Source organism: Parambassis ranga, chromosome 21 (genome assembly GCF_900634625.1).
Source record: "Parambassis ranga chromosome 21, fParRan2.1, whole genome shotgun sequence".
Classification (NCBI taxonomy): domain Eukaryota; kingdom Metazoa; phylum Chordata; class Actinopteri; family Ambassidae; genus Parambassis; species Parambassis ranga.
The window spans coordinates 3581955-3606525 of NC_041041.1; the positions used below are offsets into that span (position 1 = coordinate 3581955).

General features: G+C 42.6%; 1 protein-coding gene across 3 annotated transcripts in view; it reads left to right on the forward strand.

Moving 5' to 3' along the window:
• The first annotated feature begins 1358 nt into the window (after positions 1 to 1358).
• Positions 1359 to 24571, forward strand: part of plekhm3 (pleckstrin homology domain containing, family M, member 3) — a 28977-nt gene continuing 5764 nt past the window's right edge. Inside the window, exons 1-6 of one of the 3 annotated variants that reach the window (XM_028393241.1) lie at positions 1359 to 1405; positions 3666 to 4616; positions 8763 to 9875; positions 17656 to 17801; positions 17887 to 18080; positions 22056 to 22119. In XM_028393241.1, the coding sequence (XP_028249042.1) occupies positions 4094 to 4616; positions 8763 to 9875; positions 17656 to 17801; positions 17887 to 18080; positions 22056 to 22119 (2040 nt within the window). In that variant the 5' untranslated portion in view covers positions 1359 to 1405; positions 3666 to 4093. Of the gene's footprint in view, positions 1406 to 1434; positions 1506 to 3295; positions 3475 to 3665; positions 4617 to 8762; positions 9876 to 17655; positions 17802 to 17886; positions 18081 to 22055; positions 22120 to 24571 lie in introns of those variants that run through there. The other 2 variants (XM_028393243.1, XM_028393242.1) reach the window with 2 other exon arrangements.

Consider the following 24571-nt stretch of genomic DNA (forward strand, 5'->3'; position numbering starts at 1 on the left):
GTACTAACATCATAAGTGTGACATCACACATTGTTTCATTTTGCTTTTCAAAAGCAGGTCTTGTTCTTTGCAGATAAGCTGATTTGATTGACACACATGTTGGCCCTGCTCTTCTTTAAACTTGGATGATTTAGTTATCCAGATCAGAATGATGATAATATTACAGGTGTTTGGATTCACTCCAAGGCTGCTTTTTGTGACTTTTCTCAGATCATTTTGTGGATTCATACATTTTATTTCAAACTAAAAACACATTTATTAAAGTGATCTCAACAAATTCAACCTCAAAAATCACATGAATCACATGATCTCTATGGCATCGTATCAGCCTGGTATCAGAATGTTAGCCTGCATGTGAGGTCCAGCACTTCCTCATGAAAAAAATAATGAACACATCCAGTCCAACACGTGCTTTTAATTTTGTGTGATTAAATGTAATGTGTTTCTGGATAGGAAACTATTGATTCACAAATATGTGTTTTTTAAGAGGCCATATATTGATTCATCCCTCATATGGATGAGTAGAGTTTTGTGGTGTTCCTCTCTCTGTTTGGAGTGACACATGGGTCACCTTCAAGTAGCCCATTAGCTGCAAACTATTCTCCACCTCTGCTTTGTCCTCGTCTCTCCACTCCTCTCTTCATCTCTGTTAAGATTTCTCTGTGTCACCACCTTTCTTTTGTAAATGCACTACCTCCTGCTGCAGGGTGTGATATTGATCATGCATTTTAGGTTGTTTTTTTTTACCCCATTTCATGAAAATGAAAATAATGGAAAGGCCCAGTGTGTAACAGAATTGGTTTAATGCAGAGCTAAGAAACACGGAGAGTGGTTGTTAGGATATCTAAAAAGCACCTAAGACTTCTTTGGTCCCTGCTCAGTTTAAAGAGTAAAACAAAAGGTTTTTTTAAAAAAAATATAAAATACACATGCACACACAGTTTGCTTCACACTAACAATGCTGCAATTTTAATTAACTGATTAAATGTGAGGATAGCTGGTGTTTATCAAGTGTTTCATTGTGTTGTGTGTTTGTTTTTAATTATTCCATTGTGTCATGTGTGTGTTTTATACATGTACTTATTGTATGGAGACAAGCTTTAGAATAATGCTGAACATTACATTAAACATGTAACACTAAATATATAGGCCTAGTGTTTAGTGTGTGTAGTCTTTAAAATTACTTAGTTAATATGACCATTTAATTTTTTATCATTATAATTATAGATTTTTTCTTAAATATTACTATGGTTATTAATGTTTTGACTTAGATTAGTGATTTATAGCTGCTTGTATAGTATGTGATGTGAACGCACACCCGGAACCTTTCCCCTGTTGCCTCCGTTTCACTCCGAGGACTTTATTGCTGACGGACTGCCGATGACATAATGGTAAACACAGAAAGGTAAGTCTCAGTTTATGTTCTTACAGCGAGTGTGTGGCACCAGTTTCACCAGCAGACAGAATCATTGCGGATTCAGTGCAACGTGATGGTCCAGATTTAAGTGAGCGAACAGTTTTATCTCCCAGTAAAATGACATTGATCAAGGATGGAGAGCTAACGTTAGCTGCTAGCTAACTAGCCCCCGGCTCGCATCACCTCAACCAGGGAAATAAAACGGGCCTCATTCAGTCAGCTTTATTAGCACATAATCGATTTTATATACTTATATATTTAATGGGTTTTTATGATAAACATGGTGTCTTAACATGCTAGCTTTTGTAGCAAAATAAAGAAGCTGACCGTGGCTTCACCTCTGCCAGTGTTTACCGCTGAGATGCTGACTGTGTGTTTATGTGTTTAACGGAACAGAGGTACACACAGATAGCAGTGCTCGGGTGTAAATCGTCAACACAGATAACTGTTGCTTTGTAGGTTTTGGTGATATAAATGTGGAAACCTCTTTACAAATACTATGCTAATTGATAAAGACTAGTGATGCATTCAAAGACCTCATGAAAGCTGTTTACTATTTACACTTTATGATGTGTTGAAGGGGAGTTTTAAATGATAGAAAGTACAGTTTGTTTCAGCAAAATCTGCACAAACCCTCATCACAGACTTCTGAACTGCTGCCTAACCCGCTTCTCAACATGTATGCAGACAGAGGAATGTAAACATGTGTAATTATTGAAATAAATAAATGCTTTATTTAGTGAACATAGTTTGGATACTTATAGTGTTTTCTCCTCCATCTCCATGGAGTTTTTCCAATGAGGATCTTGCAGGAGTTCCTATATGCTGACTTTTGTTTGCACTTTTGTTGAATGCTTCCCCCTCACTCTGCAGTTCAGCCCATCCCAGGGATCTCAGCAGGGTTTAGGTCAGGTGATTGTGGTGATGCAGCACTTGGTCACATTAGCCTGGAGCCATGTTGGCTAAATTGTTCCATGTTAAAAAAGAAAAGATGGTCCCACTAATGACAAATCAGGTGAGATAGGATGCTGCAGTGATGGTCATGCTGATTAAGCGTGGTCTTGTGTGTAAATAAAAGTGTCACCTGCTAACCACGCACTTACCATAACAATTCACCACCTCCTCCGCGTCTGTTTATTATACGCATCATGGGGTTTCCTGGCTCAGAATGGGCCTTTTGGAGTTGACTATGACACTGAGCATGATGGTTCTCTGTAAAGACAATAAGCCTGTGTTGCTTTGTTTGACGGAAATCTTTGCATTTTCCTGTATTTTTTTAGCTTAACCAAAGTGATTTTGTGATACATTTCCTGGCTGTTCAGGCTTTTACAGCATGTGTAAGTCAGGGGGAGTTTCAGTGGGACACTCGATGAGTAACTAAACCCGATGACGATGCACAGTTAGGTTAGAACTGTGTCTGCAGGCAGATGATGTCACTGTAAATATGTTGTGATACGGTCACACCAGGTGTGACAGTAAAAATGTTTATCATCAGTTTTACACTGAATACCTCAGCAGAGGTTTACAAAATGTGTAAGTATAGAGTTTATTATGATATCGGGAACACAAACATTTTAAGGAAACATCATCGCAGGAGGAAGTGCAATTAATAAATACAAAATTACTAAAATACTGATGATAAAATCCAACAAATGATGATAAATGTGTACATATATTCAGCTATACTAGGCGTCTAAACGCAGTGATGTAATGGCATTTAAATAATTTAGATGTGGAGAAAAGTAAAAGAGGCTGTGCTGTGGAGGACAGGAAAATCAATGAGAGCGAGACAGCATAAATGAGAAAGAGAAGCATGCTTATACATTGTGTATATAGGGAGAGAAAGCCACAAAGGAGCGGAGAGAATCAGGAGAGACAGGCGGTCGGGCAGATGGATGGGAACCCCACCCAGGCCCGCTTCCTCTCTGTCTGCTCAGTTCAGTGATAAGCAGCAGAGGAGGAAGTCAGGGATTATTTCATCTGGACGTGGTGAGGAGGATGATTGTCTTCTATTATCATGGAGGGGTCAGTGAAGCCTTGGTGTCAGGGGGATGTTGGTGAGTTTGATGCTTAAAGTTAATGTAAAAGCTTTATTATTGTCTCAACTGACTTTTCTCTAGAGATGTGACTAAAGCATGCAGAGGGAGAAGCGGGTTTAACTGTAACTTCATCAATGTCATCTGTGTTTCTGTTCGTCCAATTTACTTCCTCTTTATTGTTTCCTCTTTCTCTTTTTAATACTTAACAGACTTCGTCTGATGACCATACAGCCACCTTTTCCACACGAGTGGAGGATTTTACAGCTTTTTTCCTCAAAGTGAGTGTATCTGGCTGCATTACAGAGTTTGCCACCCAGATTGGATCATATCGGAGAGTCCCAGGCTGCTGCCAGTCTTGTCAGCTCTGCCACGAAGCCGCAGTGGCTCCACCTTCCTCGAGTAACAGCAGACTTTGACTGTGACTGTCAAGGAGCTAGAGGAACCTCACTGAGGAGAAACTCAGGGCCCTGTCTTGAGGACTTGGCTTCAGCAGACTGTATGGCTGTCTCTGTAGTTTTTCAGAATAATTAAACAGAAGCCCTTTGTGTTTGTTGGACATGTGGATGCTGCTAAAAAAGATTTTGTGCCGATTTTGGAAAACTATCTAGCTGTGAGGTTTCTGGCTCAGGGGACAGCCATGGAGGGTCTGGAGCAGCTTGATGTGGTGGGCGATATCAGCCCGGCCCTGGAGGCCACAGAGGACTTCATCCACTGCATGGATAGGATACAAAGTCAGGGACCGAGCCAAGCTCAAACGGTGAACCTCCAGCCTCCAAGGCAGCCGAAGCAGCTGCAGGAGGTATCCAGTGCTGCGTTGGGGAAGCTGAGCCCCACTGGCGTGTGGAGCCTTCTGGCTGGAGAACAGCCGGAGGTGGGCCCTCTAGGCCTGGCCTGGGCGGACAACTTTAGTGTGTTAGGGCTGGGGATGGGCTTGAGACACGGCAAGAGAAGCAGAGCACGCTCCACCAATGACCTGGCAGCTCACTCCAAGGAGTGCACCAACAACACCTCCAACTCTGCCTCCAACTCGGCCTTTAAGAAGGGACACAGCCGATCCAGGTCAGACGTCAACTACCGTCCGTCTGCCTACACCGACAACGGACTGCCCACAGTGGACTGCAACACCCTGAAGAACATGATCCTCAACCACCAGCAAGAAGGTGAGTCCACAGTGTGCTATCACATGACACTTTATGACTTTGTGTGTGTTATTCATTGTAATCAGCTTTATTAAAACAGGACTGCAATAAATTATGAAAAGGATGCGAAAGGCATCATTAAATAGAGGTGGGTTTAAAATCAGATGGTAAATGGCCCAAAACACCTACTGCAGAACTTTAAATGAAACTATTTAGTGGTCTATAGTGTTGTCCAATTTCATAATATCTCTAGTCAAATTAAGACTTTGCAGGAAACAAACACAAACACATCCTCACAAAAAATGCCTGATTTAGTTGATAATGCATGTGTCAGATACAACACATGGTTATGTTTATACTAATGGAAAATATGATCGCATTCCACGATGTCATGGGTGATCGATGGGTGTTAAGTTCAGTTTTCTTCTTAGTAAGTTTAATTATTATTTCTGGCTGCATGTGGCATTAAATTAAGGTTAGGCATGAACATGTAGAAATGTGGCTGGAGAAATATGCTCACATGATCCACATGCAAGGAGTGAAATATCTACCTCATGTCATGTTTTCTTGGTGAGGATCTTTATATCCAGGTTCTATCCAGATGTTTAATCTTAAAGTTTTTGTTAAATCCAACAAAAAACCACAATATAAACACACATGAGTTTAGAATTTAGAATTTTTACATCAGTATTCCCTACACTGAGGAGGTCATAGACATTGCATGTGCTGAAACGTGTGTGTTGTGTGCAGATTGTTTTGAACTAAAAATGCATCTGGGCGTGTTGTGTGAATGCAGTTAAACCCTTTCAAACTAAAAGCCACGTAGTATCAAGCTCCTTTCTTTTGTTAATCCATTTCCTGCCTGCTAATGTGTGAACTATAATTTGTTACAAACTGTGTCCTTGTATGTTTTCTTATTTGCGTGAACTGACCCTTTTAATTACATTGGATTTGCCTAATTGGGCCTGTGGCGAGGAGAGTCACTGTGACTCATGGGGGATGATGTCATGTCCTCTCGTGACCAACCTATTAAACCTGAAGTATTCCTAATTCTAGCCTGAAGTCCATTACCTGTCATAGACATGGACACCTCCTCCTCCTCCTCCTCCTCCTCCTCCTCCTCTTCCTCCTCCTCCTCCTCCTCCTCTGTATCGACTGTCCATTCACTGAAAAGCTTTCTCAGCCTTTGAGAGGCTTTGGGAGGACAGAAGTCCTGGACTATTTGTGCTGCAGATCGGGGCGTGTGCTGTACTTAGGTTGAAGCATCCTCAGAGAAAGCAATAATGATAGAAGATGATGATAACTTGAAATGACACAGCTGTGCTATGACAGTCTGTATTCAGGCAGAGAGCCCAACACACACACCCACACTATTTGTTTGTGTGTTTTGGCTATCTGAAGGCCTAAGGAGATCCTAAGGGATCCTAAGGGATAATAGCCTGTAATCCTGTCAGCAAATGGACTCAAATGAGGCGAGAGAAGAGGCAACCCAATTACCCAGCCCCTGATACTGGCAGGATTATTTAGTATTAGCATATGTGTGAAAAGACATCAGGCTATTTAGTTTGGCTCGATGCGTATTGAAAGGAGAGAAGCAGGAAAAGGACGGTAATAAGCAGAAGGCAGAGTGATTTAGCTCAGCCTCGCTATGTCTCACATTAGAAAAAGTGGCCTGTTTGCCTTTCCATTAGTGACAGCTGGGGATGTTTAGACGGCAAATGGAAATGATGATCACTATTATAAACATGCATATGTGCTGCTTTGTTGAAGTTCTATTGTGTTTTGTATCAGTGTCTGCACTCTGAAAGCCGCATTGATCAGAGAACATATCACCCTTTGCTCTGGAAACTGTTGCTGAAGATTAATTGAAAAAACACTAATGTGGATAGAAACTGTTGGGTCTGTTCTCACTTGTAGTTTAGTTGCAGAAAACTATTTTTTAGCTCTTGGCGCTTAGTACCGTAAGATACAAAGCACTCACTTATCGGCTTCAGTTTTTGGCTGATGCTGCCCGGTTATTAACTTGTGGGTTGAGTGCAGCATCAATAATGTCAGCAAAAACTGGAGAGGGGCTTCTGCTTCTGTTTATGTTTTTATTTGTCTTTCAGCTGAACAGCAGTTCCGGTTTTATTTGAATTCATGACGTTGTTCCCTTTAACACCCACGAAACGGCAAATCCACATCATAGTGATGGAAGACTTTGTAATGTGGTGCAGAAGTTTGTTGTGGTTGACTTGAAGGCACCGGTCCCGGAGAGTAAAGTCTTAATTCTGGTGGAAGGCTTGTGTGTGTGTGTGTGATGTCAGAACCTAGTACCAGGTAGAGATGAAGGCAAATTGAACAGAGCAGTTTATCCCGTCACAATGCCTCATTCTCATTTCGACCCTCCCAAGCATGAAGACCGGCCAATCAGCCTCACTTGATTCAAACTACGCCTATTTGCATATTCATTTGTTCTTTTAGCAAAAAACCTTTGTTATTATGCAAAGTCCAAGACCTGGAGTGACACCATGTCTGCTGCTGCTGCGATAAGATTGATGAGGCACCAGACTCGCTGCCCTTAAGTTAACAGGAGCTGTCACTGTGTGCGTGATTCAGTTGAAGAAACACAGTGCAAAATCTGCCAATTATGCTTTTTATGGAGGGGGTTTGCAATTAAACCTCTTTGTCAGATTGATTTAGAGTTCGAGTGTAAGTGATTGTTGTTATTTCAAGTAAACTTGTCTGGAACGCAAAGACTAGCATCAACATATTAAGGTCTAAAAGGGTTTAAACATTCCCACTTTAGAAAATTGTATGATTCTAGGCTTAACCGTTCCTGCAACAGCAATAACTGCATTATTCCCTGATGAAATGATGCAGAAGCCTGAACATTAACACTTAAAACCTTCAAATGTAACTTGTTATCGCTTGTGGCTTCTGACCCGCTCTGTGCAGAAGGTGATTCTTTCTGTTCCTGTTCCTCTTTCTGTTGTAGCTGCAATACAGTGTAGATATTTGCATCTGTAGGCGATGTGAAACTTTCTAAATGTTCACACTAAGGCCATTGTGGTATGTGGTAAATTTCCTCAAAGCGACACCTCAGAATTGTGCTTTGTATGCACTTTAAAGTGCAAACAAAACTCTAATGTTGCTGTTGTTGTTCTCACAGATTAGACATCATAATCATTAGGGCCTGATCCATACATCAAGAAGCCGATATCAGCTTTTTCTCTGATGTCAATATGCACAAATATGATGGCAGAAATGCAGATTATTTACTCCACATAATACCTTCTGTGTCATATAAGTCATGTTAGTCAGTCAAATGTTTAAATCGGGAAATATTTTTACATGCTATTTATAAAATAATTTGAAAAGACATTTGTGCCTTGGCCTTTAAGAGTGTTGTGTCCATCAAGGTTTAATCAATAACAAATATTTTGTCATATAACTAATTTTCTCCTAGCAAAGACTTCCATGTTTCGGAAGTGTTTGCCAAAACTACCACTGAAGATGTGGCCATTTTCTGATGGACAACTGGAACTAGAAGGCAGAAAGCAAAAAAAAGCCAAGGCAGGACAACAAGTGTAGCATTAGATTTTGTTCACTACATCCCATAATTTTCCATTTTATTTTTGTCTGATAGTTTAGATTTGATCATATTTGCAATCGTACCAATTTACAGACATTCTTCAGGTTGGGCAGTGAATGTGCTGTAAACGCACATAATAAACGCTGGCCCAGTTCTGTGTCCAGACAGAGGTCGGGCCTATTGTCTACTCGAGTCTGAACTTTCCTCAGTCAAAGAGAAAATGCACCATAATCACAGAGAGGAGGAGGAGAGAGGGTCGGAAATGAGGGTAAAACAGACTTTACGAGCAACAGACGGTGAAAGATCGGAGGGACAGGGCGAACCTCTGTATAACAATCCTGTTTCTCCCTGTGAGCCGCCACATCCAGGTCTGAGCTGTGACGTTAAAACCTACATTTTTGAATCCAAGACAAATATATTTGACCACATTTTTGGTAAATTTGTAAACATCATAACATCAGTTGGTAGATAAAAATAATTGTATTATAATCATATGGATCTGTGACAAGGCAGCAGAACCTACAGAGAAGCTCTGTGAAGATGTTACGAATAAATAGCTTACCCTGATTCCTCTTCTCTCTGTTCCTGTGCAGCTGATAAAAGCAGCAGTAGCAGTGTGGTGAAGCAGGGTGAGATGGAACAGCGCGAGGGGCCCCGGGGCCGTTGGACACCCTGCCACGTTGAGCTGACGCCTTGCGAGCTCCGGCTGTACACTCTGGACAGCAGTGCCAACCGCCAGCTGGGCACCGCCTACTCACTGTCACACTGCCAGAGTGTCATCTCTCCAGCACCCTGCAGCCAGCCGAGTCAGATCGCCCAGCCCGTCGACCAACGCACGCTCCAGGCTTTGTTCTTCAACAGCACGCGTCTCCAGCTCAGGGCAGCCAACCAGTGGGAAGCCATGGAGTGGAGGCGGCTGATGTGGGAGAAGGTCCAGGCTGCCAGACCCGTAAGGCAGGAGAACCGTCAGTACAAGGCCGGAGTGGAAAAACAACAGGTCGCCAAGTTTCCCGCACCCATGTCACCCTCCTCATCGCCCTCTCCGTCTGGGCTTGACACCAGGCCTGATGGCGACAGCAACACTCCCACCTCAGCAGAAGCGTCGCTCTCTCTTCAGTCTAATTCTGGCCTCCTGAGCAGACCCACCACCTTGCCTTTATTCACTCAGCGCTGCCAGGACGTCCTCAAAGCTGGCGTGCTACATCAGCTGATGGATCAGAACAACTGGCGGGCCTTCACGTTTGTCCTGACCCGATCTGTTCTCCAGGCCTTCCCTACAGAAGGCCGTGGGTCTGTATCTCAGCCGGTCCTCCAGTACTCCTTGGCAACCTGCTTGGCCGTGCAGTATGACCAGGAGCCAGAGAATGGAGAGCCGTGGAGCGACAGAGGAGAATTTTTTCAGGCGGTTTTTGCTAAAGAGGTGCTCAGACTCCGGGTGGACAGTCAGCTCCAAGCCCAGGAATGGGTGGAGGCTCTGCGGGAGGCGGTTGGAGCACAGAGGCCTGCACAAGATGAAGGAGGAAAAGAATCAGGAGAAGGGCCTCCCAGCCTCCAAGGGGTGCTGTTGAGATCAAAACCATCCAGGGACCGGAGGCAGAGGGAGGCCCAAAGAGCCAAGCGCCAGTCGGTCACCACCAGTTTCCTGAGTATTCTCACCTGCCTGGCTGTGGAGAAGGGGCTCACCGCTCAGAGCTTCAGGTGTGCGGGTAAGTGGCTGGTGAAGACACACACACACACACACACCTGTTGAATAAGATGAATACATGGCAGTAGGAAACTGTATTCATGTTTTTCCTGTAGCCTAATTAGGCTCTGTGCATATTTCCAACACAAAAACTTCAGTGCAATCACAACCAACCTTCCCTAATTGGCTCCCATGCCGTTGTCACAGGTGTACTGGGTTTATTTGTTTGATTCTGAAACAATGGATTGGACCTTCACCCTGCTGGTCTGCTTTCCAGGCTTGTTCTAAATCACGGCCTGCTCAGAACAATATACTGTATGATCAGGTGTGATGGCAGGAATGCCCACAGACCCAGTGGTGTTCATGTGTGGAAGGAGGAGCGGGAGAACCCTTTAAAGGTCGGGTAGGAGATTTTGAAAACTCAGTGAGAGTCAGCCAGATTTTGAAAGTAAACACACGCCCCTTTCTCTCGGAGCTCACCCCGAAGCCACGCCTCCCAACCAGTCTGTGACTTCGGCCATCATGCACGTACCTCTCTGGTGTGCGCAGAGCAGGAAGAGAGTGACAACCAGCCAATACTCTGCGCAGGGTCCACCCAGAGGATTGGCTGATGTTTTTAGCCTTTTATAGCTTCCACAGATGATTCATATTCTTCGTTTTAAAGTGAAACTGCCAAACTAACTAAGAGAAGTTACACTAATTTAACAAAAAGTGCATCAGAAGGAAATCTCCTACCCTACCTTTAAAGCATTTTTTTGCCCTGTGTGTCTAATTAATAGTTTTAATGGGAGTGAACTGGGTGCCGTCTTGCATCTGTTTATGGTGCATTTTGTGTGTGCATAACATGTGCACACACATGTGTATTGCATACATTACATAAGTGTTGCCTTTTTTGGACTTAAATGTTGGAGATGTATTTATATTGTTGTACTACATAGGTGATAGTGGGTGACTAGTTTGTTATGCTTCAGTTTAAAGGGAACATTATGTAAAACGTTCACATGTTTGTCATATTTGTACGTTAATGGACAAGTATTTACTGACATCTAATAGTAAGGTTCAAGGTGGCAACCAACTTAATATGCCTCCTCTATTTCCAAGTGACTGATACTCTAATAAAAGTTGTCTCTGTTTGGTTTGTCTGTTCTGGGCTACTGCATAAACAACAACAGTACAACATGGTGAGCTCTGTGGTAGAGGAACTCTACTCTCACCCAGTGGAATCAGAACAAATCATAGTTACAGATAATTATGCCTTAATGAAAACATAGTTGAATGCATTGAATTCTTTTTTTTAATTTTAATATTCCAACCAGCATGATGCATATGTTTGCTGCCACATATCTGAATAATATAATTGTTATTGTCCATCAGTATCTGCCTCTTGCTGGAATGGACATGGATGAGATTTGTAATGGACATAGATGCACCAAAAAAGTGGCAGAAAACACCCAGCTGTCATATTTGTATTGCTGCCAATTGGAGCTTATGCTGGAGCTACTAAATGTTGTTCTGTTTCCCAGTGAACACTAGGTGTATTTTATAAAGATAATATTGTACTAAAGGTGGTTGTTGGACAAGTTTTATGATCCTACCTGGGTGTTTTTCAGTATGTAGTCTATCTAGAATCATTACAGCCTGCCTCTCCTTTATTATTATTCCTGCTAGTCTTCAGGCCCTTGGTACAGCCCCATAAATGGCAGGCGGTGCTTTTACTCTCCCTGGGTGTGAAACATGGGCTTCCTCTCTCTCAGGAGGGCTTTGAATAATCACTGCTCACCTCCCTTTTTATTTGTAACAACTGGCTTATTAATGCAGGGCTGTTTGAAAGGCCAGCTGAAACAGGAACAAGGACAGAGGCCGTCTGGGGGCAACTGATGATAATTGGTAGGCTTAAAGCACCGGAGGAGAGGAAAAATGGATGAATGAATGAATGAATGAATGAGAGGGAATGAAAGCGGCCTGGGGATGCAACAGTGGTCAGCCGTGGTCGTAGTTGTTTGTTTGAAGGGGTTCTAGGTAGAGCTGGATGGACGGGACAGCTGGATACGTCCATTTTCTATACAGAGCACACCTCTGCTCGCTCGTTTCCCTCGTTTTGCTCCCCCATTTTTTTCTTCTTTTTTTTTTTTAATGCATTCACACTCGTAGCCTGTCCCTCTTTTTGTCTCCCTTTTCTCCTGCTGTCACCCCCTCATTTATTTGACTGTATCCCTTTTGCTGTCTCCTGCAGTGTTGCTTAGCAGACCCTGAAAAGTTTTTTACACCTTTCAAATTTTAGATTTTAATATCTAATTCTAAGTTTTGTTGGTCATGTGTTCTTTATAGTTTTTCTTTTTGTCCTCTCTGCTGCCTCTCTCATTGAAATGTTTTTTTTTTTTGTTGTTATATGGTGCTTAACAAAGAGAGAAAATGGAGAAATGGTCGGTAACGCACAGCCACAGGAATTTCTGGTAGAGAGGAGGAAGGATGGGGCAGCTAAATCTTACATTTTCCTTGCATAAACCGTTGGCTTTTAATAATCAATAACAAATAAATATTTAATAACCTGCAGCTGGAATTTTAAGATCAATCTGCAAACATTTTGTTTATAGTTTGTGTATTTTCTTTAATCATAAGATTAAGATTAAGAAACTTTTATTAGTCCCACAATGGGGAAATTGCATTTTTGCAACGGCATACAGACAGCTAGGGATAAGTTAAAAAAAGATATATACATTATAAAATAGACTACAAATAAAATATAAAATAGAATCAAAAAAACAGTTTACATATTAACAGTTATTGCACAAAATAATGACAGACTGCTGCCCCCTGCTGGTATGGAGGTACAGAACACAACATGCTGAATTGGTCTCGACCCTCACACAGATAGCCTTCATCTATGGTTCCTTGATGTTGGTTTGATGTGTGTGGATCATCTTACACTGTTGGGCACACATTGTCACTTTAGATCTAAACACAATACTGACTGATCTTTAGATCCAGCCATCAATGGTATACACTATTGACCATCAAAACCCGGCTGTATGCCTAATTCATCAAAAACATTGATCGTCTCTTGTTACATTAAAAGGAAATCTGATTATTCGTTTAGTGGCCACCACTCTAAAGACATCTCTTGATGGTTGCGCCCACAGCGCCTAATGTTCCGTATGCTACTTTAGTTTCCACTGTTGTCTCTTTGAACTTGTTTCAAGTCTGCTCCTTGCATATGCATGCTACTTCTATCCATACATATCGAGTGATTAGTTATTTAACATCAAAATGTGAAATGTATTCAACTAATTACATATGGGAATTGCTGCTTTTTAGGTTCCTTTTGAAAGAAAATGGTGTTCTTTTGAAGACTGTGACTCCCCATCACCTCATAACCCCTCACTGCACACACACACAGACACACACACACACACACACACCGTGCAGAATGTGTCCTCAGGTTTTGGTGACCCCCGTTGTTGAACTGGAGCACATTCTCAGGCCCCCACAGACTGAGAATCTGTCGGATGGGGAGGGCAGGGGGGACTTTGGGTGAAGTGGGAATCAGCAGATATGAGGGAATTGTGGGTCCACATCAAAAGATGGACAGTTTCTGTCTCTCTCTCTCTCACAGACACACACACACACACAGACACACCTTCTTACTCATAGTACTCTCCATTTGTCCACATTTTCATTTGAGTGTTTGGTCGGTGTGAATGAGACACATCAAAGCTCAGGATTCTCTTGTCTTTTCAGTTTTAATTCACACATGTACATAACACACACACACACTTACACACCAGTGTCCTGTCAGAGGTGTGGTGGTTTGAACCAGCGGCGGGCAGATGAAAGCGTGAGTCCCTTTTTGCTGTGAGGTCATCACTCTCTCTCTTTCTGTACCTCCATGTCTCTCTCTCTCTCTCTCTCTCGCTCTGTGAGCAGGTCAGAGTGACCCCCTCTCACTACAGAGAGCCGCAGTACAATCGGTAGACCTTTGAGCTATGTTTGAATTCCCATTCATCTTTCCCTGTGTCCCTTTTTCTCTTCATCCCAGAAAGACACATAAAAGATCAGAGAGAAGAAAACACAGTTGTTACTCTGCTGATAATGGAGGAAGTGGTTAGCAGCTGAAACGGTTAATAGTTGCAATAAAAAATAAGAAAGTAGCAGATAAGGGTTAAAAATATTAAATACTATACAATGTTCAGGATCCTTCCTGGTCATGGTCTGCATTTTATTTTACTGTGTATTATTGTAGGATGTAAAGATGCATATTTTCTCTTTCTCTTTCTTCCTATATTCTTTAATAGCGCTCTAAAGGAATTAAGTTTAAAAAGCTTAAATGAAAATTTTTAATGCAACACAATGGAGGTTAATGGGGAAATTGCTTGATCGTTGGGTGCACAATGGGAGCCTCCGGTGTAATAATTTATTCACATGCTGATGGAAAAGGAAGCGGCATATCCTGGAAACATCATTTACAGATAAACCGCTCTATGACTTGAATAACTTGGCTGATAAAGCATAAACTGAGGAGTGGACTGCTTCACTAACACAGCCCAACATCAAATTAGCTTGTGACAGAGCAGCTCTGTCACTTCCGAATACACATATATACACTTGTCCATGTTACTCATTCATACAGACACACTGTCACTCATTTCATCCACACGTTCACTTTTAACACTCCTGATTTATCTTCATACATTTGTAGCGCGCTCACTCACTCACGCCATGCAAACACACTTTTTTTATCACTTTATCAGGAAGGACCTTTCTCACTGTTATGAATTGATGATAAAATGATTTTATACACATTATTTTAAGGGGCCACCCAGTGGGGAAAAAAAAGAAGATAATTATAATGTACAGGTCGTACTGCAGAATATAAGATGAGATAAGATAGGATAGGACCTTATCGATCCCTGCAGGAATATTTAGTGGTTACAGCAGCAAACGGTTTATAAAAACAACTCCTGAAGCTGCTGAGACAGCAGCCGGATGTTGTTCACATTCACATTCACATCTGCTTAAGTCCCGGGTAAAGATATTGATGGCAATTTCCAATAAACTGCTGACAATCAAGAAGGTGGAAAAAACCTTTAGAGCGAGTCGTCTGTCAAAAACCTCTACATATTTTATTATTATTTTTTTCTAACTTTCTTTCTGTTATACACACATTTATTTATATATATTTATACACACTTAGGTAAGAATTAAGAATTAAGAATACCTTTATTAGTCCCACAATGGGCACTCTCCGTTGGTGCCTGTATATGAGACAGGCTTTCTGTGTTATATGGTGTACGTGTGTACACAACAACTAACTGCTGCATGTGTTGTGCATTCAGACGTTGCCCTTCTCATGCTCTCTCGGCCCATATGTGAGCCATCTCACAGCAGCTTGTGAGTTTTGAGGTTGTTTTGCTGCTTGTTGAGGTTTTGGTCAGGAGCGGGTCAGCGTCAGATTTATACACTTTGTGTTATTTTGTCCTTTGTCGCCTTCCACAGTCCCCCCGCTGCATTTCCTCTGAGGCTTTGCTGCCTGTGTTACTGAGCAGAGCAACATTATAGAGCGCCTCTTCTGTGGTGGATTTGCCGCCATGTGTCTGTACGTGTGGGTGTGTCCTCCTCTTGCGCTCATGATATAGAATTTGAGGTTAAGGTTAAACGTTGTTTTTCAGTTTGTGGCTGCATACGTATCTTTGTTCCTCCGGTCCCAACGGCAGCAAACCAAATTGGAGGCCACGGTTGGCCATGAAGCCGGTCTGGTGGTCAGCCGTTTCCTCGAAGTGACACAGTGTTTCTCTGACTGTTGACCATCACATCAGCATGCTGGCTCCCGACCAGAGGACTGTGGTTTTTTTTAAAGAGCATCCACCCCAACAACAGCATGAGCTCATTGCTGTAATTAGCCTACCTACATGTAGATGGGAGTTACACATATGTATTCCATCACAGGGCCTTCAGTGAGATAAGAGGGTATTTTTGTCCCTTTTTTCCCCCACCATGAGCAAAAGTTACAGAAAAAGAAGTAAAAAACAAATATCCACTGGTTGGAATGTTTTGAGATTATTTACAGATTATTGGTGGCACAGCTCTTCAATCATTTTTAAAAGCAGTTCCTAATAAAAGTACAGTTGTGGCTTCATGAATTGAGGCGATTGCAGCTTCCAGTCCAGTCTGCACTTTTTGCAGTGTGTCTCCTTCTCCTCATTGCTTCCTGTCTTTATGTGCACTTGTCAATTAAAGACTAAAAAAAATCTTATTGACTGATCCAGAGGTGCACATCTGTGAAGGATAAATTATTTCAGGTGGCACCAGCGCTGTACATACATTCATAATTTATTCATAATATTGAAAGAGTTGCAAACTTGAAGGCCAAAATAAGTGACGTTGTACAGACATTTTTACTGTTTGATACAGAGGTCGTCTGTTCAGTCTGTGTGGCGCCAATGTGAGTTTTTATTTCTCATTTTAGGTCAGATAAAGACTGCTGTGAATGCTGATTAGACCATTGTCTGTCTTTCAGACGTCAGATGGTTGTTTGTGATAGCCGGACTAACTTTTTTTCATCTGTTCTCTTTTGATCTCATTCATTCTTCTCTTCTTTCGGTCCATCCTCTCCATAACCTTCTACTCATTTGATTTTTTTTCTTTTCAGCCTGTGTTGTTTTCTTGTGTGGAAGCACAGCTGACAAACATGCTGACACACGTCCCTCTTCTTCTGTCTTTGCTTTTTCTTTCCAGTAGTTGTAAGCCTCTGCTTTTCCCCAACACCTAGATAACAATCTTGTTTTTCTTTTCTTGTCTGTCTCTGTTCGTTTGCTGTTTTTCCTTCAGGCCCCGTGTCCTCTCAGATAGTGTGGATAAGGGACACCTGTTGCAGCGCTGCGGTACTCAGCTGTTTGGGTGTGTGTGTGTGTGTGTGTGTGTGATCACAGAGCAGGTCCGGGTGTTTGGGTGACGAATTAACTTTAAAGAGTCTGGAAGACAAAGCAGGGTGGAGAAGTTATAACCGGCTGAATGGAGCAGAGGATTCGTGGGTCTTTTAGGTCCACAAAGGTTTTTCTTCTTGAAGTCTGCTTTGTTGTGACTACCGGAGCTACCAACACAATGATCTTTTTTTTTTGCCTCTGTGCTTCACCATGCTGAACTTTCTGCTTTGAGGATTTTGACAAAAAGACAGCTTCATTATAGCCATTTTCATACACATACACATATTTTGGTGGCTATAAAAACATAAGGATTGCCTTTAATACTTGGATGAAAACGCTTTGCAGTCAATGACTGAGTTTCCTCTGTTGCGATGCTTTTCAGGCCTTTACTGTAGCTGTCTTCAGCTATTTTGCTAGCTTAGCAGGTAGCATTCACTTCAGTCTCTCTCTGATCCTCTGGAAGGTCATAATCATAAACATTGACCCAGAAGAGTTCACCATGTTGTGTTGTGGGGTTCAGAGTTGTGTCTGTCTACCTTCAGTCTTATGAACAGCACCTGGTGACTAACTGAGCACCAGTACACAACCTCCCAGTTCTTTAGGGTAGATGTGGCTACAAGTTTTGGGCAGTTATCCATCTGCAATATGAAGCCTTGTCCTACAGGTTTTGCAGCATTTGGCAGAATCTGAGTCAGAGTATTGACTTGTATACTCCAGAATCCACCCTGCTGCTTCTGTCACATCATCAAAACAGCAGTCACTTCACCTTGCAGTTTTCCCATAGCAGGAATATTCAGACACATCAGATATTATATTGCATTGCATTTATATTCAGAAGGTGTAAAGAGTGCGCATAAACTTACCTCATTATTTTCCCTCAAGGTTGTCAGCGTCCAGTCGGTCTATCCAAAGGGAAAGCAAAGGTCTGTTACTACAGCGGCTGGTACTACTGCCAGAGCTGCCATCAGGACAACTCCTTCCTCATCCCAGCACGCCTCCTGCACAACTGGGACACCAGCAAGCACAAGGTGAGAAAAGGCACTCACAAATAAATGGAAACACTCACTACTATGCAGTCTTATATAGATATCTGTGGCCCCGTTGCTGTTCCAGGTGTCTAAACAGGCGAAGGAGTTCCTGGAGTTTGTGTATGAGGAGCCACTGCTGGACATCCAGCAGCTCAACCCCTGTCTGTATGAACACTCTGAGGCTCTCAGCACGGTGCTGCGTCTCCGTCAGCAGCTGCAGTCGCTGCGGGCCTACCTGTTCAGCTGCCGAGCAACCGTTGCCGAGGACCTCAGGCGAAGGTATGTTGGTGGTTTCTGTATCACTGGGGTACCAGCACTTCTTAATGCTTGGGATGCATTTTTGGGGTTTACTGACCCTTTAAAAAAAGGCAAGTAATGTTCTTTAGGGTTAGCAGATGAGATGCTGAATCTGAATCACAGTGAACATCAGCAACTTGTGTCATCAGACTCACACTGACCGATGCACTTAAATATTTGTAGTAAGCCTGTGATCTGTGTGTGTGTTTACACATGCGTCTGAGTTCATGTGTATATATTTGCCGTAACTTTTATCTGCATGCTTTCCTTTGTGTATATATACATTAAAGACATGTATGCTGTGTGTGTGTGTGAGATGGTCGGAGGGGATGACTGTTTATCTGAGTGGGGTCCCACACTGAAAGCCTTGTCTTTGAGCTGATGGATGCTTCTCGCCCCGGTGTGGGTCACGTATCTATTCTGATCTAAAAGATAGAGAGTCAGCAGCAGGTCATTGTTGTGGGTCTGTGATATTATGTGTCTATAGCCTGTGCTTTGTTTGATGATTGGGTGATAAATCAATGAGAGTAGCGTAGTTTTAGGTTGTCAGATATGAATTTTTCTTGGTTTTCTGAGACTTTTCTGACTGAATATTTGGATCGTTGATGGTTGAACTGTGTGTGCTTTCATCCTGCTATCAGTCATGCAGAATATACAGTACAGGCCATGATTTCCTGCCGGTAATAATCTTCATCTGAAGGCTGACTACAGTATCAGTAGTGCAACATAGTGTTAACGTGGCTTTCTACTTTTTGAAACTGCTGGTATGTCTGTCAGCCATGAAAAAAGCACATTAGTTGCACTCTGTTGGAAAGCAGAGCAGCATCACGGTGTTCAGTGTTTACTTCGGTCCCATTAGCGAGTGCCGGCCGGTGCCCCGCCACTTCCAAACAGAGCAGGATTGATGAGGGCCATGGCGCTAAAACCTTCCTACAGTCATCAGTCTGCTTCAGAGGGGGACCTGAAGAGAGAGGTCTGCTGCTCTGCAGGCAGAAAGCTGCACACAACCACACGAGGGACTCACATGTTGGAAGTTAGACGCACTCTGTGCGGATCTTTGTCCTGTGTAGCAGAGGCTGAATTTGATAAGGTGTGATTAAACTAACAGGTGTTTGTGGCGAAAGAGGCCGTTTACCCGACACTTGATGAACCCACAGGGGGAATGTGCTCTAATAAGACAAAGCAGCTGGTCTGTTTACTCTGGATAAATCACTTTTTTTTATTTCGCTGTTTTTAACCAGGTTAGTCCCATTGAGATCAAAGATCTCTTATACAAGGGAGACCTGGCCAAGACGGCAGCAGCATAGTTACAGTAAAAACAATAAACAACTTGCAGACAGACAGAATGTAGACTGCAGAGATCTCACCAAAGCCTTAAAAAACTTAAGTCCTTCCTTTTTACCTTGGCTTTTAGTTAATCAATTGTTTGATTCTGTTGATTACTTCGGTTTTATTGGGTTGTTTTTAGGTTTTATTTTCATTTCCTCAGTGTTTCCTCACACTGCAGACCTTGGTGAGAGTAATACCAGCTTTTACTTGGTCTGTGTTCTTATCCTGTTCTTATTTCTTAGGAATATATAAGTTAAATTGTGTTCGGAGTGAGGGTTTCCAGGGGATTTAACTTCTTTTTTTAACTTTGTGTTGCAAAGGATTTTGTGTGAAAGGTGCTATATAAATAAAGTTTGAGTGGTTGTTGTTGCTGTTTACTGTGCGTTGCTTGTGGGAGTCGGTGCAGTTAACTGTTTGTAGGACACTGCTTGGTGTTTGTGGACGTGGCGCTGAATAATGTGCCGATAGTTAACAGCTGCTCAGTCGTTTCTAGATTTCTCTGTGCTCAGCATTAGTCTTTTACTTTTGCCAGTTTTGCGATGATATTGAGTTGTTTACGTGCATTATTATTATTTTTTTTTTATTCATAAACGTGAGCTAATTTCTGGAATTCTTTAGTGATGTCTGATTGTGTTTGATAGGACAGACCTGTGGGTGTGTGGTGGTGCACTAAATGGGTCTTTGGAGTCAGAGCCTATCCGTAATGACTCTTAGAGTTGAAACCAATGTCGGTAAAGAAGGTGAAAAGGCTGTCCTGTGTGTCTGAAGCTCCCTTCACAAACCGCTGACATCTGGCTGTTAGCTGTAGTAGGAAAGGGGTGGGGGAATTGATCGACTCCAGCGCCGGTCAGCAGTGATGGAAACATGACACTCAGGTGGACCTTCCATCTCACCTTCAGTCCTCCAGGGTGCATCAGCACGGAGTATGATGTGTTTAAAAACCGACATATTCACAGTGATTTTAGTGTCATTGTGATGCTGATATGCCTAAAGATTGATTTGTGATTGACTGCTTTGCTTGTCTTTATTAAGAAATTGTGTTGTGGTAGTTAAAGAGTGTGAGTGGTCCTTAAATGTTACAGCTACCAGAAAGTTGTATCAGCAACACTCAACACAGACTGATTCTGTAGTAGGTTTGTCAAAGATAAGATTTTCTTGCTTTGGTTTGTATCTTTGTATTAATAAGTTTTTCTACCACACACACACACATTTTAGAACACATTTTCTACATACACACACACATATATATATATATACACAGGTCAGACCCTCCTTCAGCACACATTATAATCACTAACTGATAACAGAATTCTAATGAAGGGTGTGTCTGTGGGAGGGGAAATACACATGAGGATATAAAGGAATAAAATGTACAAACATTGTCAGTTGTTGTTGTGTGTGTACATTTGCATGCATGTTTGAATGTGTGTCTGCCCTTTGTAATCTAATCTTAAAATGTGTTAGTACTCAAGTGCTTTTATCAAGATTAGCACACACTTTCAGGGGTGTGTTCCTCTGGGTGTGTGTGTGTGTGTGTGTGTGTGTGTGTGCTGTCTGATGAATGTGGTAACCATTGGTAACGTGCCAAACAGAGTAGTCTGTCAGCAGTGCCTATCACCATAAGGTGTCTGGATCTCACACACACACACACACCCTGTGTTGTAGTGACACTCATCACAGCTTTCAGCAGGTTTTAGCATGGTGCCGTCCGTCTTTGTGGTCTGAGAGCAGGCCTCACAGCACACACACATATATATCTATCTATGTTTCTGAGGACACAAACACACTCTATCCCCTCAGCCATCACAGCTAAAAACAGTGATGTGATGTTGCCCTCACATACTGAACACATGCAAACACCTGAGCCGAGCTCTCCTGTCTGTGCTTAATGTTAGGTCACACTCGGGTTAATATTGTTGCATGGTTTGTCAACAGGAATGGAAACAGGTTAAACATTAAATGCAGTGTGGTCATTGTTTGCTGGCCTGGCCTGCACAGAGACGTTATTCATGATGGTGCATCATACAAATCTGTTTGTTATGAGAAATAATTTAAGACATGTCAACGAGCAGTGTTAGGGTTTAATGCCTTCTTCTGCTCCTTCTCCTGATTTTCCTTCACCTTCTCCTACATTGATTTTTGTTTTCGTCCCCTTCTCTTAGTCTTTCTTCTCTTTCTCTATTTCCTCCTCCTTCCCCTCTCCTTCTATGGCTTCTCCTTGTTCTGGCTCTTTTACCTTTTCGTTGTTCCTCTCAGGCTCCTCCTTTTTCTCCTTCTCCTACATTTCCCCTATTGTTGTCATCAGTGTCATGGCTGTCATCTTCGTCTTCCTGTTTATCTTTTCTCTTTTTCCTCCTTTTACCCTTTTCTTGTTTTTTCTTACTCTTCTCCTCTACCTCCTCTTCCTCCCTCTCTTCCATCTTCTCCTCCTCCTTCGCTGTCTAGCATTCAGTTTAACCACAGTCTAAGGTGAACAGGTGTTCAGGAGCCACAGCTGAGTGTATATTCATAGATGTGCTCAAATTAAATGAGGCGGAGGGTTAAGGTTACATCCTCATTTTAAGTCATGAAGGTTATTGTATTGTAAAAATAACAACGTCTGAACTTTGTGTGTTTGTGTCTCCACAGGATTTTCCCCAGAGAGTACCTGCTACAGCACATTCACCTGTACTCCATGGCTGACCTGCAGCAGGTACACAGATACCTTTAAATCTTTTAAATCAACAAACACCTTACAGTTGCTCAGTTCAAACAGGATCAAACATGATTGGCCGCTCTTTATGATCATACATTGTTTTTTATGTGTAATAAGGTCCCATGCTGGTCCACTTGGGGGGGCGGGACTTGACGTCTCTATTTGTGAGCTAAACTCCCTCATCAGGAAAGATGACTCACACATTGTTGCCTAAATGAAACATACCAATTATTCTTCAAGCCTCTCCTTTGTTTGGTTAGCAAGTGTGGATATCCTAGCAGTGATAAGAGCAGGTAATACCTTCTAATAGCCTCATTTGGAACAGGGTTAACTCTTTCAGGTGTCCAGGACAACAAAGGTCTTATATGGAAAGAATTCATATCTGGCTGATTTTCTTATCATATTGCTAAATTCTCTGCCCTCCTCTGAGAATTGAAATGATTTTCAGTTTCAGCTGGAAGTGGAGGAATTGTTCTCCGGCCTTTCAGCAGCTCAGTGTCGAGCTGTGGAGCTGAGTTGGGGGTCAGAGGAAAGCGACCACAAATGACTGAAAAGTTCTTTTGTTTGTCATTATGTTCATTATGTTGTACCCTGCCCCATTTTTTTTCTTTCATGCCGCTCTGACTCAGAGCTCGGCCACAGACTCTCACGGTGAAAGGGATTGGACCCCCTCCTTCCCTTCCTCCCCCACCTCCTCCACTCCCACACTCTGGGTCTCTCTGCTTCACTAATTGGTCACATTCAGAATCAACAGGCAGAAAAACAAAGCGTGACATCCCTCCATTCTTCCCAACATCCCCTTGGCCTCACACACGCTCAGCACACATGTGTGTGTGTGTGTGTGTTCCCCACTCTCTCTTTCCCTGCTTAAACTCTACAACTCACTTGTAAACCTCAAACCTAGTGCTGATTTCAACAAAAGGTGTTCTTTGGTAGTCTGCACAGCTCTCTCTCTCTCTTCTCTCCTTCCTCCTCCTCGTCCTCCTCGTCCTCCTCGCCCTCTCTCAGAGATTCTCAAGCACTCTGCCTCTTAATTGGTTTTCCATATTAACAAGCTTGTTTCTTTTGATTCACCTCCTGAATAAAATGACGCTCTTAATCAACATGGCTTTTTTTGTTCCAGCTTAGAGGTCAGTGAAGGCGACCCTGGCTAAAGCCTGGACCTCACTAGTCTTTTCACCTCCCGACAAATAGCCTCCACCCATATCCCCCTATTAGGAGCCGGATGGTTTTGTAGGAGCCATATGTGTTTGTCTAGGGACACTGCCCTTTTTAAGGATGCTTTGGGGCTAACGTAGTAAAGGGAAAGTGTTAGTGTGTATGCCATGCTACAGGCTTCCCACAGTGACACCCTGGCATTCCCTGTATGCCAGGCATGCCTCTTCACTCACACTTGTCCAGACACACAGAGGCCTCTTGAGCAAATGTAAGATGTTCTTCTCAGAAAGATGTCGGCTTTAACTGTAGGAGGAGCTTTCACCATCTAAAGCTTAACACTAAATTATCTGATTAGGAGCTAATAATAGATGATAACATAGACTAAAACAAAGAGGTATGTGTGTAGATTCTGTGTACATATGTAATATAGTACAGACTGTAAGATCTGAGTGCTGCTTGATCTGCATGAAGACACATCGTCTGATGCTGACAGGCGGGGGGAACAGTGGAATTGTCAGTGGTCAGCGAGAAATTTTGAGAGATTTAATTTGAGAATGTTGTTTGAAAACCAAAATTTGATTTCCAGCTGGCAGTCAGAAAGGGAAGAGGGTGGGGGTGTGGTTATGGGCTTGGTGGATGGGGAGAGCTGGGTGTCATCTGTGTAGCTGTGCAGTTGGAACTTTGTGTTTTCTAAAGATATGACCAAAAGAAAGTAAGTAGATGATGAAGATGAGGGGCCCCAGGACGATGCCCTGTGGCACACCACTACTCACAGAAGTAAAATGTTACTTCATAGCTGAATGTGAGGCGTGAGACATCTCAGGGGACTAAACACTAACTGTATTAGGTGTATTATTGGCTGCTGTCCCTGTTTTTAGAGTCACCTTCATGTGGCTAATTGAGGTAATTCACCTCTGCTTATTCAGCCTCAGAGGTCACCCCCTGCAGGACACCTTCTCTCGTCTTGTAGTGCGTCCAGCTGCCATCTCTTCAAGCAGCACACACCCATATCGTGACCATTTTAGGCACTTTTTGGTGATAATTGGGGATTAGCATGGGCTATCATAGCAAAGATAAAGGTTTTCAGCTGTAGCTTCTCTTCACTGGTTCCTTCTTGGGCCACTGTTGGCTGAGTATTGTCTGTGTAACTCAGAACCTTATGCTAGCTTCTGCTTGATCATCAATAATAATCACTTATCCTATCAGTGTAGTTCATGTTGTGGCTGATCTTTGTAAATATTGGGGGAAAATAACAAAGTGTAGAATAAATTTTTTTTTACATTTCTTCATT